Source organism: Populus trichocarpa, unplaced genomic scaffold (genome assembly GCF_000002775.5).
Source record: "Populus trichocarpa isolate Nisqually-1 unplaced genomic scaffold, P.trichocarpa_v4.1 scaffold_502, whole genome shotgun sequence".
Classification (NCBI taxonomy): domain Eukaryota; kingdom Viridiplantae; phylum Streptophyta; class Magnoliopsida; order Malpighiales; family Salicaceae; genus Populus; species Populus trichocarpa.
In genome coordinates this window covers 25,658-42,332 of record NW_026291143.1, presented here as the reverse complement: position 1 = coordinate 42,332, position 16,675 = coordinate 25,658, and the positions used below count along the sequence as shown (strand labels likewise).

At 33.0% G+C, this 16,675-nt stretch overlaps 1 protein-coding gene and 2 long non-coding RNA genes across 3 annotated transcripts; 1 reads left to right on the top strand and 2 right to left on the bottom strand.

Annotated features, from left to right (window-relative positions):
* Positions 1 to 962: 962 nt before the first annotated feature.
* Positions 963 to 1,882, bottom strand: LOC112328702 (uncharacterized). Its single transcript, XR_002983891.2, has 2 exons — positions 1,606 to 1,882; positions 963 to 1,399 (listed from the first exon to the last, which is right to left on the bottom strand). It is a non-coding gene; the product is annotated as an uncharacterized LOC112328702 (long non-coding RNA).
* A 5,572-nt stretch (positions 1,883 to 7,454) lies between these two features.
* On the bottom strand, positions 7,455 to 8,382 carry LOC18102131 (uncharacterized). The gene is made up of 2 exons (XR_002983570.2): positions 8,075 to 8,382; positions 7,455 to 7,868 (listed from the first exon to the last, which is right to left on the bottom strand). It is a non-coding gene; the product is annotated as an uncharacterized LOC18102131 (long non-coding RNA).
* A 4,801-nt stretch (positions 8,383 to 13,183) lies between these two features.
* Positions 13,184 to 16,629, top strand: LOC18102130 (cytochrome c biogenesis protein CCS1, chloroplastic). Its single transcript, XM_024608702.2, has 8 exons — positions 13,184 to 13,815; positions 13,965 to 14,184; positions 14,264 to 14,375; positions 14,581 to 14,853; positions 14,966 to 15,231; positions 15,606 to 15,762; positions 15,847 to 15,930; positions 16,118 to 16,629. The coding sequence occupies exons 1-8, from the start codon at positions 13,386 to 13,388 to the stop codon at positions 16,271 to 16,273; spliced, it is 1,698 nt and encodes a 565-aa protein (XP_024464470.2). The 5' UTR covers positions 13,184 to 13,385; the 3' UTR covers positions 16,274 to 16,629.
* The last annotated feature ends 46 nt before the right edge of the window (positions 16,630 to 16,675 follow it).

The window sequence follows — 16,675 nt, the reverse complement described above, 5'->3', positions numbered from 1 at the left end:
GTGCTGTTGCTGGAGAAGATGAAGTCACCAGTGGCTAGGAGAGAAAAGTTAATTAATTTCTCTCTTGCTCTCTGGGTTTTCTATTTTTTTTTCTTTCTTCTGTGTGTGTGTGCGCGCTAGGGAATGAGCCAGATGCTTATGGAAGAGAACATGAAAGATCAGCCACGCTGGGGAATGGCCCACACATGTTTCATGATCACTTTGCTCTAAGCGCCACTGAGAAGTCAATGTATTGATTTTTCTTAAACATCTAAGGCCCAGACTTGAATTCAATACCCCTTTTGCTTGTTGGTTTTTTTTTTGGGTTGATCCGGGTCAACCCATCTGACCCGTGACCCGGTCATTAGACCGGGTCGACCACCGGGTCGGGTTTCAAAACTATGATTGGCCATATCGAAAATCTCTCCAACACTCCAAGAGTAGTTGCATATGCCTTTTGGTTTTTGAAATTTAGATCTGTCCCTGATTTATTGGAAATATGTATGTCAACTAATTTTAGAAATGGGATTTATTAATTAGCTCACAGTTTTCTTTGGTAAGTGATCAGGGATCGTATTATTAACACCAAAAACAAGAACAAGCTGCTATGACAAGAGCAGCCGGAGTAAAATCAGTTCATGGTTTCTGCGCTGTTGATTTTAGTGGCCAGTTTCTAATTAAAAAAAAAAAAAAATCCCATACTCTCTCTAGCACTGTGGTTTTTCACGCGAGCCTATATTTAAATATTTGTACTTATGTTCAACCAAAAAAAAAAAAAATATTTGTACTTATGGGTTTATGATGAGATAGCATTAATTAAAGGCCAGCTTTTTATTTGTTGATATAAAGTTAATCGCAACACTCCAGACAAAAATTAATATTCAGTTCATAATATTAATTTTTTAGTCCTAACATATATATATATATATATATATATATATGAGCAAATTAAGGCATATGAGCATCATAAAAGAGAAGACAGCTAGACTAATTAAGCTCTTTATTTATTTTGCATAAACTTCAACAAAGATTACACAACTTCATGGAATCAAAACCAAGAAAAATCAAAACCTTATCATGATGCAAGTTGTTGTCACCATGTACTGGGAACTGAAGTTAATTTATTTTTCTTACATAAATATATAGTTCTGGAATCAAAATATAACACACACACACACACACACACACACACACACACACATATATATATAACATGACTAGTTGTTGTCACTCTTAAAAACGCATGCAACTTTGCTCGCCTTCAATCTTCAATTTGGCTCACAGTCACTTTGCTCTATAGGAGATTCACAACGACGTTTTTTTGGTTTATTCGGTCCTGGATTTGGATTAGGGAGGCATTTTTTTTTATTAGCACCGCATGGAGATCCTGAAGAGGCGGGGGGCCATCCCGTGTGTGGATCTGCAAACATTTATATTGTTCGACGAAAAAGAAATAAATAAATGCTCTGCGATAACAAACAGCTAGCAACTTAATTAATTTATAGCATTAATTAAGTCATGGTCCTAAAATGTATGCATGCAAGATCATACACAAACAGAGAACACACATATGAGCTGCTTAATTATCTTAAATTAAATAAAAGCAAACAGAAACAGGTTTTTCACCTTTCCCGCCCAGTAATTCTCGCGCAGTGCAAGTGGATGAGGGAGAGAAGACGATGGTTGCTAAGAGAATGCATATGATCACAAGAAAGGCTTTCATGTTTGAAATATTTGTGTTTATCATTGCCTCTTCGCTGCCACTCTTATTTATAGGCGCCATGCATGATATTAGCAGCTTTGGAAGGGAACTGACCTTGAAAGTTCACATGTGCACAAGACGACATTATTAATTGATCACCGTGTCCCACTCCTTTGTATTATTGAATAAGACAACTTTTTTTTTAAGTATAAGTGCATGTATAGTAGCAACAAGTTGTTATATATATATAAGATATTCAGCGAAGAATGAAGCCCAAGACTAGCTGGTCGACTTTGCATGTGGACGACGACTCCATTTTTCATCAAGAAGGTAATTTCTAAGCAAAACATATATAGCACGTGTGTTGTTTTTTCTTAATTTTTTTTTTTTTGCTGTGATAATCGAAGAAGTGTATGATTGCAAAATGTTAGGCATAAAGTGAATGGCTAATAAAGATTAGGGTACGTAGTTTGAAATCTTAATTAATTCTTGAAAATAGGGTTGTTTTATGCTTAATTCTTGAAATAGGGTTGTTTTTGCCACAAAAAAAAAAAACCAAACACCAGTTTTGCCACATAAACAGCTTTGAGGATCGCATGAACAAGAAAGCTTTTCCATTTACAGGTTCAAACTGATTCAATTAACAATAGAACTTAAAGTTCATATTCATAAAAAACTGACAAAGAAAATACCAAGTCATTGTACTTAGTTCTTATGATCATAGCAATGATATGGTTGGATATTTAGTTCCCAAAGGAGGGACAACTAAGGTTATGATGTTAATACCAAGTCATTGTAAGATTGGTGACTATGGATTCGGCGAAGTCGATGCTTCATTATCAAAATATCAAGAATATCAAAATATCAATAACAGTTTATAAAACCAATGGGCCTTTGGTTCAGTGGTAATAAGTTCCTTGCACCTGCAAAACGGGATCAACTCCTCCAAGAAGTATTTGAGCTTAAAAAATAAATAAATAAATAGATTAAAAAAAAAAGCCTCCTTACTTGACTTGAAAATCGGGCCTCCTCCAGCCGACAGCCAACGATACAATTCTATCTTGCATTAAAGTGTTTGGCATTGCTCTTCTGGACCCTTTTTGACTTGAAACAGGACAACTTGGTCTCAAATGGTTTATTTTAAGACATTCTTTCTTTGGACACTCGCTGGATCCTTCCAGGCTGCGTTGGCTCCATGTCAAGTCTTTGTTAAAGAAGGGGAAGGCTCCTTCGAACATTGAACTTTTGTTAAGCCAGAAGTAGAAGGTGTGGACATTACTGTTAAATAATATTTTTATTTTATTTTATTTATTAAAGATAGAATAATATTTTTAGTTTAATTTATATGTAAGTATTTTGTATTTATGTTAAAGAAAAAACTTTTAGATAAATGAATTGAGGAGAATTTTAGCATTCTTTTTTTTAATGTTCGTATTTATTTTTGTGTGGTTGAATTGTTTTAACATAGTATCAGAGCTGGTTTTATAAAACGATATGTTTAATTTCAAACACAATTTTTGCGGATTCAACTGTTTTGGTATTTTGTCTTTCGCTAAAGAAATTTTTTTTTAGAGTAATATTTTACCTTTCGCTTCTGTAAAATTTAGTATGGATGATGAACTTTTTGTTTTGTAAAAGACAGATACTTGGAACTTGATTTCTCTATCTTTTAATAAAAGTGTTGTTAATTGTCATTATAGATATAAAATCAAGATTAATTTTAATAATTCTATTAAACAATACAAAACTAGACTCTCAATCTCAATCTTGCAAAGCATATTCGGCTCTTAAAACCCATCACTTTGCTGGTGTGATGCCACAGTACCGCATGTAATAAGGTGAAGAAAGAACCTTGACATGTAGCGTATACCTTGAAATTAAATCCCATCTGCTATTATTTTGTCCATAACCCTTAATTATTTTATCATCAAACCTACTACACCAGCAATACAAACTAATTTAACCAGTGTTTATGTTTGGGTACGTGGTTCTAATTATTCCTACACTATTAATTTAGAAACTATGAATATTCTATTTTCTAGTTAGGTGTATAGCTTACTTACGTATAAATAACCTGGTACACATACTGCTCAAGATACAAAATTAACAGTTCCTTGTGTTTTTCTCTTGTAATGTAAATCATAGCATTATCTTTTTTCTTTATTTTATCATCTTTTTTTTTACGTTTCCTGATTCAATCTCCTACAACATTCGAAATTACCACCCCCCTTTCATTTTTTTCATTAAAATGGAATCTCTTACAAAAAAAAAAAAAAAACTTTTGATTAAGAAATTATTTTTTCAGTTTTAATTTGGGTTTCAAAACTAGTTATTTAAAAAGTATATTTTTATCAGAAATCCATTGGAAATAAATAAAACATTATATAAAATTAACATTCACTTTTTCAATTTGGAAGACATGATATATATTTGACTTCAAGAAACGAACCTGCAGGAATGAACAATTTTTCAGAAACGAACCTGCAGGAATGTTAAATTAACATTAACAATTTAATAAAGAATATTTTTATTAAAACACCAATTTTGCAACATAAACAGCGTTGAGGGTCGCATGACCAAGAAAGCTTTTCCATTTACATGTTCAAACTAATTCAATTAACAATAGAACTTAGAAGTTCATATTCATAAAAACTGGCAATTAATGCTTATATCTTTTCATTACGTCATGTAAGCTAATTGACGAGGAAGAAAGTATGCACCGCTGCAAATTAAAGAACATGCAGGCCAACGACACGGGGAGGGAGAAGAGGAAATACACTCCCAAATCTATCTTTGATTTCCTCGTTAAATTAAAATTAGAAGTTTTTATAAAAATACCTCTTTATTATTAACAGAAACTAATTGAGGTTCCCCTCCTCAAAGATTACTGTTCAATAGTGCTTTATTTATTTATTTTGCTTTTTGTTTTTTTAAGGTTTAGTTATCTTCTTTAATTTTATCTTTTAATGGGTTTTTTTATATCGGTTTTATAGCTTAGGTTGTGAATTTAATAAGTTAACTTAGTTTTTTTTATTTTTTATTTTTTAATTTTATTATTTAACATTTTGTTGATTTGAAATTAAGTTTCTTGATTTTTTTTTCTATAAGGTTATTATGATCTTATTATCCAAGTCACGAGTTTGATGAGTTCACTTAAGTTATTTTTTATTTTTTTATTGAACTATTTTTTTTTAATTTTATCCTTCAATAATGGAATGATTAAAAATTAAATTTTATAATTTATTTTAATTTAATTTTTATAAAATTACAAGTTTGATAAATAAATTCAAATTAACTCAAGTTATTTCTTGTTTGAAAGCTTCCTTTTTTTCAACTGAGATTTTTTTCATATAAATTCAAGTAACCATTTATAGCAAAGGCCCCTGCGTCTAGCTTGTCCAATCCTTTCCAACTTTCCTTCTTATTTTTTTCAGGTTTTCTTTTTTTTTTTTTAATTTTTTTTGAAAATATAAGATGCATTTCTCCCCAAAACAAATTATTAAAAGAAATCAAGAATAGGAAATAAAACATGCTTTTTCTGTAAATAAAAAAGGGAATTTTCTTGGTGAAAACATTATAAAACTACTAAACTTCCGATAAAAAAAAAGTCGTATTCAAACTAGCAAGCCTAAGTAACTAAAAAGAAAACAAGTTAATGAATAGTTTATAAAACCAATGGGCCTTAGTGGTAATAAGTTCCTTGCACCTGCAAAACGGGTTCAAATCCTCCTAGAAGTATTTGAGCTAATAAAATAAATAAATAAATAGATAAAAAAAAGCCTCCTTACGAAAGGAGCCAGTGTAGCCCCTCATCCTTGACTTGAAAACCGGGGCGCCTCCAGCCGACAGCCAACAATACAATTCTGTCTTGTATTTAAAGTCTTGGCATTGCTCTTCCGGACCATTTTTGACTTGAAACAGGACAACTTGGTCTAAAATGGTTTATTTTAAGACATTTTTTCTTCGGACACTCGTTGGCTCCTTCCTGGCTGCGTTGGCTCCAAGTCAATTCCTTATTAAAGAAGGGGAAGGATCCATCGAACATTGAACCTTTGTTAAGCCAGAAGTAGAAGGTGTGGACCTTACCATATATTATCACATATTTTGCAAAGCAACTTCGGCTCTTAAAACCCATCTCTTTGCTGGTGTGATGCCATACTGTATGTACTCAGGTAAAGAAAGAACTTTACAATTATGATGTTGTTTTTCAATTGAGTTTTTAAAAATTATTAGTTCGAGTCTTATAAATTTTAAAATCATTAAAGATTTATATAATGATTAACTTCAGAATTCATATAATTAAACGAGATGCGTGTAAACTAACCCGAACATCTATATTAATAAAAAAAAACCTTGACATGTAACAGTCAATCATCTACCTCGATATTAAAGTCCATCAGCTACTATTTTGTGTGCAACCCTTATTTTATTATCAAACAATACAAACTAATTCAACCAATGTTTGTGTTTAGGTACGTAGTCGTAATTATTCCTACACTATTAATTTAGAGACTATGAATATTATATTTTCTATTTAGGTGTATAGCTTAATGACATATAAATAAGCTAATACACATACTGCTCAGGATACAAAATTAATAATTCCTTATGTTTTTCTCTTTTAATGTAAATCATAGCATTATCTTTTTTCTTTATTTTATCATCTTTTTCTTTTTCTTTTTACATTTCCTGTTTCAATCTCCTACAACATTCGAAATTATCCCCCCTTTTCATTTTTTTTAATTAAATTAATGGAATCTCTTACAAAAAATTTTAAAAAATACATTTGATTAAGAAATTATTTTTCAGTTTTAATTTGGTTTTCAAAACTAGTTATTTAAGAAGTATATTTTTATCAGAAATCCATTGGAAATTAATAAAAAATTAGTATTAACCTTTTCGTTAATAAGTAGAAATATTTTTAAGAGAATAAAATAAATTTCCGTTCAGATTACAATTAAAAAATTAAAAGTATTTCCTAGTGCAGTTCCAGTGGACATTCAATGCTAATCCATCATTTATTCAATGTGGAAGACATGACATTTGACTTCAAGAAACGAACCTGCAGGAATGAACAATTTTTCAGTGTGTGTGTGTGTGTGTGTGTGTAACATCTCAAGGCCGGAATTGCACAGACAGAATATTCTCTTAAGTATGTTCTTTTGATCGTTAACATAAATCTTCCTTGTCACAAGCTTCTCTTTGCTTTTTTTAGTTTTTAATTTAATTTGTAGTTATTGGGCCATATCGAAAATCTCTCCAATACTCCAAGAGTAGTTGCATATGCCATTTAGTTTTTGAAATTTAGATCTGTCCCTGATTTATTGGAAATATATATGTCAACTAATTTTAGAAACGGGATTTATTAATTAGCTCACAGTTTTCTTTGGTAAGTGATCAGGGATCGTATTATTAACACCAAAAACAAGAACAAGCTGCTATGACAAGAGCAGCCGGAGTAAAATCAGTTCATGGTTTCTGCGCTGTTGATTTTAGTGGCCAGTTTCTAATTAAAAATAAATAATAAAAATCCCATACTCTCTCTAGCACTGTGGTTTTTCACGCGAGCCTATATTTAAATATTTGTACTTATGGGTTTATGATGAGATAGCATTAATTAAAGGCCAGCTTTTTATTTGTTGATATAAAGTTAATCGCGACACTCCAGACAAAAATTAATATTCAGTTCATAATATTAATTTTTTAGTCCTAACATAATATATATATATATGAGCAAATTAAGGCATATGAGCATCATAAAAGAGAAGACAGCTAGACCAATTAAGCTCTTTATTTATTTTGCATAAACCTCAACAAAGATTACACAACTTCATGGAATCAAAACCAAGAAAAATCAAAACCTGATCATGATGCAAGTTGTTGTCACCATGTACTGGGAACTGAAGTTAATTTATTTTTCTTACATAAATATATAGTTCTCGAATCAAAATATATAACACACACACACACATATATATGTAACATGACTAGTTGTTGTCACTCTTAAAAACGCATACAACTTTGCTCGCCTTCAATCTTCAATTTGGGTCACAGTCAGTTTGCTCCACAGGAGATTCACAACGTTTTTTTGGTTTATTCCGTCCTGGATTTGACTTAGGGAGGCAATTTGCTTTATTAGCACCGCATGGAGATCCTGAATTGGCGGGGGCAAATCCCGTGCCTGGATCTGCAAACATTTATATTGTTCGACGAAAAAGAAATAAATAAATGCTCTGCGATAACAAACAGCTAGCATCTTAATTAATTTATAGCATTAATTAAGTCATGGTCCTAAAATATATGCATGCAAGATCATACACAAACACAGAACACACATATGAGCTGCTTAATTATCTTAAATTAAATAAAAGCAAACTGAAACAGGTTTTTCACCTTTCGCAGTGCAAGTGGATATTGAGGGAGAGAAGACGATGGTTGCTAAGAGAATGCATATGATCACAAGAAAGGCTTTCATGTTTGAAATATTTGTGTTTATCATTGCCTCTTCGCTGCCACTCTTATTTATAGGCGCCATGCATGATATTAGCAGCTTTGGAAGGGAACTGACCTTGAAAGTTCACATGCGCACAAGACGAGATGTCCACACCTTTGTATTATCGAATAAGACAACTTTGAAAAGTATAAGTGCATTTATAATAGCAACAAGTTGTTATATATATATATATATTCAGCGAAGAACGGAGCCCACGACTAGCTGTTCGACTTTGCATGTGGACGACGACTCCATTTTTCATCAAGAAGGTAATTTCTAAGCAAAACATATATAGCACGTGTGTTGTTTTTTCTTAATTTTTTTTTTGCTGTGATAATCGAAGAAGTGTATGATTGCAAAATGTTAGGCATAAAGTGAATGGCTAATAAAGATTAGGGTACGTAGTTTGAAATCTTAATTCTTGAAAATAGGGTTGTTTTATGCTTAATTCTTGAAATAGGGTTGTTTTTGCCAAAAAAACAAAACACCAGTTTTGCCACATAAACAGCTTTGAGGTCGCATGAACAAGAAAGCTTTTCCATTTACATGTTCAAACTGATTCAATTAACAATAGAACTTAAAGGTTCATATTCATAAGAAATGATAAGAATGATTGACAGACCCTTATCAAAACAACATGTTTTATCCTATATAGAAAATCTCATCGTTGTATTGTACAGAAGAGGTTAGGGATTAGAAAAGAATAGCATGAAATTCTCATTGTTGTGTTGGAGATCCTCTGTTTTGACTGCAGCTGATTAATGTAAAAGTTATGGTTCTTTAATTTGAAGATGATACGCCGGCTTCAGATTCTTTTCTATGTTCCTGTGGTGGTGTGTTCTTGTTAAGGATATACCATGTACTGATGGCCACTGTACTGTACGTCAAGTCCCTTTTGCCTTCGCAGTTGCAGATCGCTGTGGTAGAAAGGGGGCTCGAGTCGTTTTTACCTGGAGACAGATTAGGGGTTTTACCATCATCTTGTTAGTACGTAAACCTAAAACTTTGATTCACTATTATTAACAAAAATTGTGATCCAGTTCACCGGAAAAAAGCAATGATGTGAAATTTTAGATTGTTAGGCAATGCTTATATCTTTTTATTACGTCATGTAAGCTAATTGACGAGGAAGAAAGTATGCACCGCGCGCTGCAAATTAAAGAACATGGATGCCAAATTGATGTGAAGGTTTTCCCCAATATTTTCCGGCTTTATCTACCTAGATAGAATAGACATGGAGTATTTATGAAGTTTGGATGCAAAAAATTGATTTGGGGCCAACGACACGGGGAGGGAGAAGAGGAAATTAATACACTCCCAAATCTATCTTTGATTTCCTCGTTAAATTTAAATTAGAATTTTTTTATAAAAAGACCTCTTTATTATTAACAGAAACTAATTGAGGTTCCCCTCCTCAAAGAGCACTGTTCAATAGTGCTTTATTTATTTATGTATTTTGCTTTTAATTTGTTTTCTTAAGGTTTACTTTTTTTTCTTTAATTTTATCTTTTAATAGTTTTTTTTTCTCGGTTTTATAGCTTAATTAGGTTGCGAATTTAATGAGTTAACTCAAGTTTTTTTAATATTTTTTTCAATTTCATTCTTTAAAATTTTGTTGATTTAAAATTAAGTTTCGTGATTTTTTTTATTTGTTTTTTATAAGGTTATCGTGGTCTTATTACCCAAAGCACGAGTTTGATGCGTTCACTCGAGTCATTTTTTGTGTCTTTTATTTAACTATTTTTTTTTCAATTTTATCTTTCAATAATGGATTGATTGAGAATTGAATTTCATAATTTATTTTGATTTGATTTCTGTAGAGTTAATTTAGTCACATGAACTGAATTGCATGTTTGGTAGGAAATTCAAGTTGACTTAAGTTGTTTGTTTTTTTATTTTTTTTAATTGATTTTTTCTTTCAATTTTATTATTTGGTATTGGGTTGATTGATATTTGGATTTCATAATTTATTTTGATTTGATTTCTACGTGGTTATCTCGGCCTCATTATCCAGGTCGTGAATTCGACAGCTTACTCCAAGTTGACATGAGTCGATCCAATATGTTTTTATCTCTCGTTTAGGTTGGTTTTAGACCCATCAAGTTGATCGAGTCATATTAGATTAACCCTCACACGGTTAAAAAATATTTTCTAGAAAGATTAAACGTAGTAAAAAACGAGTGCTTGACCAAGTTTCTACATTTATGCCCGAACAAACCAAACCAGGAACGCGCACATGGATTCGGCGGAGACAGCCGCGTTTCCAGGAATCAACCTCAATCTGCCTTGAGAAATTCTACTACACTTTTTTGTCACTACACCGAAGTCCTCCTTTTGTGCGCCCATCATCAGCCGCTACTCGTTACAACCGCCGGTCCATTAGTACATGGTATTTGCGATGCTGATGTTGGTCATCAATTCCATTAAATTATATACTTTAATTTGACTAGAACTATAATTTTTTTGGAGTGTAAATAATGTTATTTTTTTTATAGAGAGATATGTGAACAATAGACTAGTATCAACGCAATTTTTTTATGGACAATTTCAATTAACTTGTACGGTTAAAAATAATAATAAACTGTACAATTCGACTTTAACTAAGTGCATTTAAAAGTTTAAAATTGTGGTGTAATGTGCTTTTTAAAATAGTTTTTTTATTTTAAAATACATGAAATAATTAATATTAAGTTTATTTAAATTTTGAATCTTATCACAAGTCTCTTACATAGTTAAATATAAGTCAACAAAAAAATATTTTAAGAAATCAATTATTCAAAAAATATACAATATAAAAGAATGAGAATAATACATATGGATATGTGTAATCATATTCGAATTTCATCTTTGTCCGAGCGGGCACTGTTCCTTTAACAATTCTCTCTCTCTCTCAAATATTTAATTTTAATCTCCATATATTTACCTATATTTCATCTTTGTCCCTAATGCTTAAAGTTTTTTCAATATCACCCTTATAGTTTTCTCAACCATATAACTTCATCAATATTTCACTTATATGTCTATAATTGAAATATTTTCAATAACAAACCTTATAGTTTTAAAAGGTTTCAATACCATGCCTAGCTATTAAATAGCCTGTATTTTGAATAACAAACCGCATCTTCATCAATATTTCACTTATATGTCTATACTGTATTATTTAACATTACACCTTTTGCCTTGATCGCTACTACATGTTACTGCATCTCTGGACTTCCTGCTGGTGCCTTGCTTGGTTACCAATTTAAGCTTGGTGTTCAAGGCATTTTGTCAGGGATGTTGTCTTACAAATAATATCCATTCTTCTCTTTATTCATCTCCAAATTAACTGGAAAAAAGAAGTAAGTTTGTATTTCAATCGCAGATAATAGACATCACAGATTTCTCAATATAAAAATGATGACATGACTAGCCAGCACTCGGTGACTGGCAAGGGTGACAGGTATGAAGAAACTTGGTGCCCTTCGAATATTTAAGGCAGTTTATGAGAATTTAAAGCATGCATAACACATATCCCAGAACCTGAATTTGTTTGCTCCGTTAGAAGCTGCAGCCTGCAGAAGCACAAGATTGGAATCCAGGGATGATAAATTAAGCAACCTAAGAAACGTGCTTCATCTTCTAGCATTTCCTTTCCTTTTGGTATAATTGTCAATCATTTCTTGCAGGATTAACAGATTTTCTAAATATTGCAGGTTTTGCAATCTGAGGAGCGCATGAGAACCTGGGGAAAGGCAGCCTGAGGCCCAGCAACTTATTTAGAACCCACGATGTTTAATGATTGACTCATGTATATAATGTCGAAAGAATCATAGATGTTTGAGAATTGAATGATTGGTGGTGGGAAAACAATTCTAAAGAAAGGTGTGTATATCTCAGTGACGAAATAAGAATCTTCTTCATATCTGCTCACATTAGAAAGCAAACCTTCTCCTGAAATTTATTATCTCATATTTTTTAACTGAAAATGGTGTCCCTTCATCCTTTTCTTTGAAATTTCGTGTTAGTATTCTTTGGTCTTGAAAAAATAGTTGAAACCAGAATCATCTCCTATCCTCTAGTGCATATTCGAGGATTCTTTCGAGATCTTAGTGACTAATCTAAACTGAAAATTTGTTTCATAAAAATTATGATCAGTTGCTAGTATTTGCTGCTAAAAAATAGTAAAGCTGACCATATTTTTTTTTAATTTTTTTTTGATATATATAGCAAATGAAAACAATCTAAAATTATATAAAAAAATAATTTAAAGAAAAAAAAAAGGCAATTGCTTGCTTAAAATATTGAATGGGGTATGCAACGAAATCGTTGTTGCCTAATTAATGAACAAATCGAGATCTTTCTCTAAATTTATCTATTGATTTGATTCAAATTTAAGTTCCAAACAACCTGTAAATTGATTAAAATTGGAGTCCTGATTCTCCACATAAAGGGAGCAGCTGCAAAGCCTGTCACAAACACAACACAACACTTTGAATATATATATTTTTATTTTTAAAAATAAATTTATCCATACCAAAAATAAAAAAATTATAAATAAATTAAAAACTCTTCAAATAATTTATGTAATTCTTGAAGTTTGAGGACCAAAATGTATTTTTTTCAAAACTTATAGCACCTCATTGTCTTCAGTTTTTTTTTCAATTTTATCTTTTTATAAAAAATCAAAATTAATTGATTTTTAATTAGAATTAAATTACCCAAAAAAATTTAATATTCAAATTAAAAAAACAAAAAATCTTGTCCACAGTAATAATATGAGTAACAGAGTAAGGATGAACAATGCACACCTTCTAAATTTACACTTGATTTGAGTTGATATGCAATGAAGCCTTTTTGTTTTTTTGGATACTTGAGGGGGCTGAAGGCCTAAAGCCCAAGCAAAACAAGAAGCCTGTATCCCATGCGTCTTTGATCTTTAACAAGCCGCTCCAAAATAAATAAAACTAGGAGCTTGATTGAAATATACATTTTGGTTGCCCGAATCTTAATAATAGTTTTGACAAAATTGAAGGAAAGTAAGTACTCCCAACTCCCAAGAACCAAATTGAAGGTATTGACATGGCAAGTGCATTTTGGCAAGGTTATATAGAGGTGTGTAAAAAGGCACGCCAACAACATAATATCTCCTAACAGGATAAACAAAGTCTTAACTGCCACTTCTCTTATCTTCAACTGAAACCCACAAACAGAGCTTCAAGTTTTCCATTAATGGATATTCTGAACCCCACAAAACCCCTTAGCTCATCTCTATTCAACACCCATTTTCGCAAACCCACTCTTCTCCTTAACTCCAAAATTCTTAAGCTCAAACCCCAAATTCACACTCTTTACAGCAACAACAACAAGAGAAGTAGACTTTCTGTAACCATTGTAACTTGTAGCAAGCTCAAAACATCTAAAGAGATCAAGGAAAAGGACAAGAACTCGTCCGGGAAGATTCTTCTATCGAATTCAGCTCCACCTGTTTTGTCAGAGGAGAGTGGTGGTGGTGGTGGTAATGGAGAGAAAGTTCCAGTGAAGACAGGAACTGGAGCATTGGGGTTCTTGAAGAGGTTGCCTAGAAAGGTTTTGGCTGTTTTGTCTAATTTGCCTTTGGCTATTGGAGAGATGTTCTCTATTGCTGTGCTAATGGCTCTAGGTATGTTAAAACCTCTGTTAGTGTTTCGTCTTGCTGTCTTCAGAAGGTTAATTGAAGTGTTAGTGTCAGAAATGAAATTTAAGTGCTAGAATTAGAGCATCATTGGTTGTCTTGAATTTGTTCATCAGGTGTATGCAATGTTTATGCAGGTACTCTTATTGATCAAGGGGAGGCTCCAGAATTCTATTTCCAAAAGTTCCCAGAAGAGAATCCTTTGTTAGGATTCTTCACTTGGAAGTGGGTTCTCACCCTCGGGTTCGATCACATGTATTCATCCCCTGTTTTCCTGGGAATGTTGGCTCTCTTAGGAGTATCTCTTATGGCCTGCACTTACACCACACAGATCCCCCTGGCTAAGGTTGCGAGAAGGTTTGATTTTTGGCATCTTGCTCTATTAAACTAGGAAAGAGGAAGTTTCCTGTTAACACAGCTTTGTTGTTAAATGCAGGTGGAATTACTTACATTCTGCTGATGCTATTCGTAAACAGGAATTTTCCGACAATTTGCCCAGGGCATCAGTTCAAGATTTGGGTGTTATTCTGATGGGATCTGGATATGAGGTTATGGAGTAGTTCAATTGTGTTGCATTTGTGAAATCTGTTTTATCCTGAGTTGCAACAAATTGAACAGTTATTTTGCCTGCAGATACTTTATCCTGAGTTGCTAACAATAGCAACCTTCATGTTACATTATTATCAGCTCCTCAAGCATTAGTACCTTATATATATGTTTTTGTGCTCACTATTCACAGTTTAATTAACGTAGGTATTCTTGAAAGGACCCTCTCTATATGCATTTAAGGGGCTGGCCGGTCGGTTTTCCCCTATTGGAGTACATTTAGCTATGCTGCTGATAATGGCAGGAGCAACTCTTAGTGCCACTGGGAGCTTTAGAGGCTCAGTTACAGTTCCACAAGGACTGAATTTTGTTGTAGGAGATGTACTGGGACCAAGTGGGTTTCTCTCAACTCCCACTGAAGCTTTCAATACCGAGGTTCATGTCAACAGATTCTACATGGACTACTATGACGGTGGTGATGTAGGTGTTGATTTTCTTTCACATCAGTGCCTATACATGCCTTTTCAGCTGTGCTTACTTGAATTTATATATGTGTTACATATTTTCTCTTATATGTTGTTTCTTCTTGTAGGTCAAACAATTTCACACTGACCTGTCACTATTTGACCTTAATGGGAAGGAGGTTATGAGGAAAACAATTAGTGTAAATGACCCGTTACGTTATGGTGGGATCACTATGTACCAGACAGACTGGAGCATTTCCGCCTTGCAGGTACGCAAGGATGATGAAGGGCCTTTCAATTTGGCTATGGCACCATTAAAAATCAGTGGAGACAATAAACTCTATGGAACCTTCTTACCAGTAGGGGATGTTAACTCTCCTAATGTCAAGGGAATGTATGTATTTCTTTTACTGATTTTCTACTTCTTCTTCTTCTTCTTTTGTACATACTTTTTACACAAGAATTTAGAGAATAAATACTGTTATTGTTCACTTGTATCTATAACTAACATTCAGTTTCTTAGTCAAATTTGCACTTTTCTGTGATTATGATAGTGTATTAGTTTTTCCATATCTGAGAATTTTCATATAGTTGCTTAATTTTTAAACAAGTCTCGTGGTCATCAAGATGAATGGATAAAATTCTTGAGCTTGTTCACATGCTGCTGTTATTGGTTGACAGTCCTCCAGAGTTACTTTGTTTGCTGAAATTAGTTTTGTGTTTTATGTTTGTGCATTGCCATTCAGCCCTTTTGATGTTGATTTTCAGATCAATGCTTGCTCGTGATCTACAATCCATCGTCCTTTATGATCAAGAAGGGAAATTTGTTGGAGTGCGAAGACCCAACTCTAAGCTTCCGATTGACATAGATGGCATGAAAATTATTATTGAAGATGCAATTGGAAGCAGCGGTCTTGAATTAAAGGTCTAGACTGAAAAGTCTCGCTACAGCATGAATTTCTTTCAGTTGCGTGATAGTTACATGGAACTAAATCTTTTCTTTGTACAGACTGATCCGGGCGTGCCCGTTGTGTATGCTGGATTTGGTGCTCTAATGCTCACAACTTGCCTGAGTTACTTATCTCATTCACAGGTGAGAATTATGTTCACATGTTGAGTCTATCTTACCGTGTTTTCTGATGAATTATATAGGTGATTTCTGTTTAAACTTTGAAAGTTGTTTTTGAGATTGTTAATGCCTGATGGCAGCGTTTATGCCATGATGGAAGTTAATTGCAAACTTTTGTGTTCATTTCGTTTCTTATTCCGGCAAATCGAAGATATGGGCTTTACAAGACGGAACAGCAGTGATTGTTGGAGGAAAGACTAACCGAGCAAAAGCTGAATTTCAATATGAGATAAATTTTTTGCTCGATAAGGTTCCAGAGATAGTTGAATCATCTCTTTCAAAGCAATCCGATGTTGCAAGTGGCTAGTTTTCGCAGCTTGAAATAAAATGAGATGAACACTTACAATGGGATTTACATGTGATTCTGAATTCTGAGGTAAAACCAAGATACCAATCCTTGAAATCGAGCATACACTCTATCTGTAAGCCCGAGCTTGTTCCATGGAGTTTAGCACTTTGCAGAGCCATGTATTATTCTTGTAAATGTATAGCTACAGGCATTATTATAGACGACACTACAGCGTGTGGCTGCTGGGGCCTGAACTCGAGGCCCTAGAGATTGTCCTTGATCACCCAGTTGCCTATCGACCATTTTTTGTACCAATGAAAGATAAATTTAAACTTCAGGGGCATTTAATCGAATACATGCAGTAATTTTTCTCACTCACTTCGATTATATTTTTTCCAACTTCTCTTGGTTATTATAGTG

What these genes read in the sequence shown, in the direction of transcription:
- LOC18102130 (XM_024608702.2), top strand. Translation starts at nt 13,386, where the DNA reads ATGGATATTCTGAACCCCACAAAACCCCTTAGCTCATCTCTATTCAAC. An exon ending in TCTCCTAATGTCAAGGGAAT is followed by an intron (nt 15,232 to 15,605) that starts GTATGTATTTCT and finishes GTTGATTTTCAG; the next exon opens with ATCAATGCTTGCTCGTGATC. An exon ending in GCAGCGGTCTTGAATTAAAG is followed by an intron (nt 15,763 to 15,846) that starts GTCTAGACTGAA and finishes TTCTTTGTACAG; the next exon opens with ACTGATCCGGGCGTGCCCGT.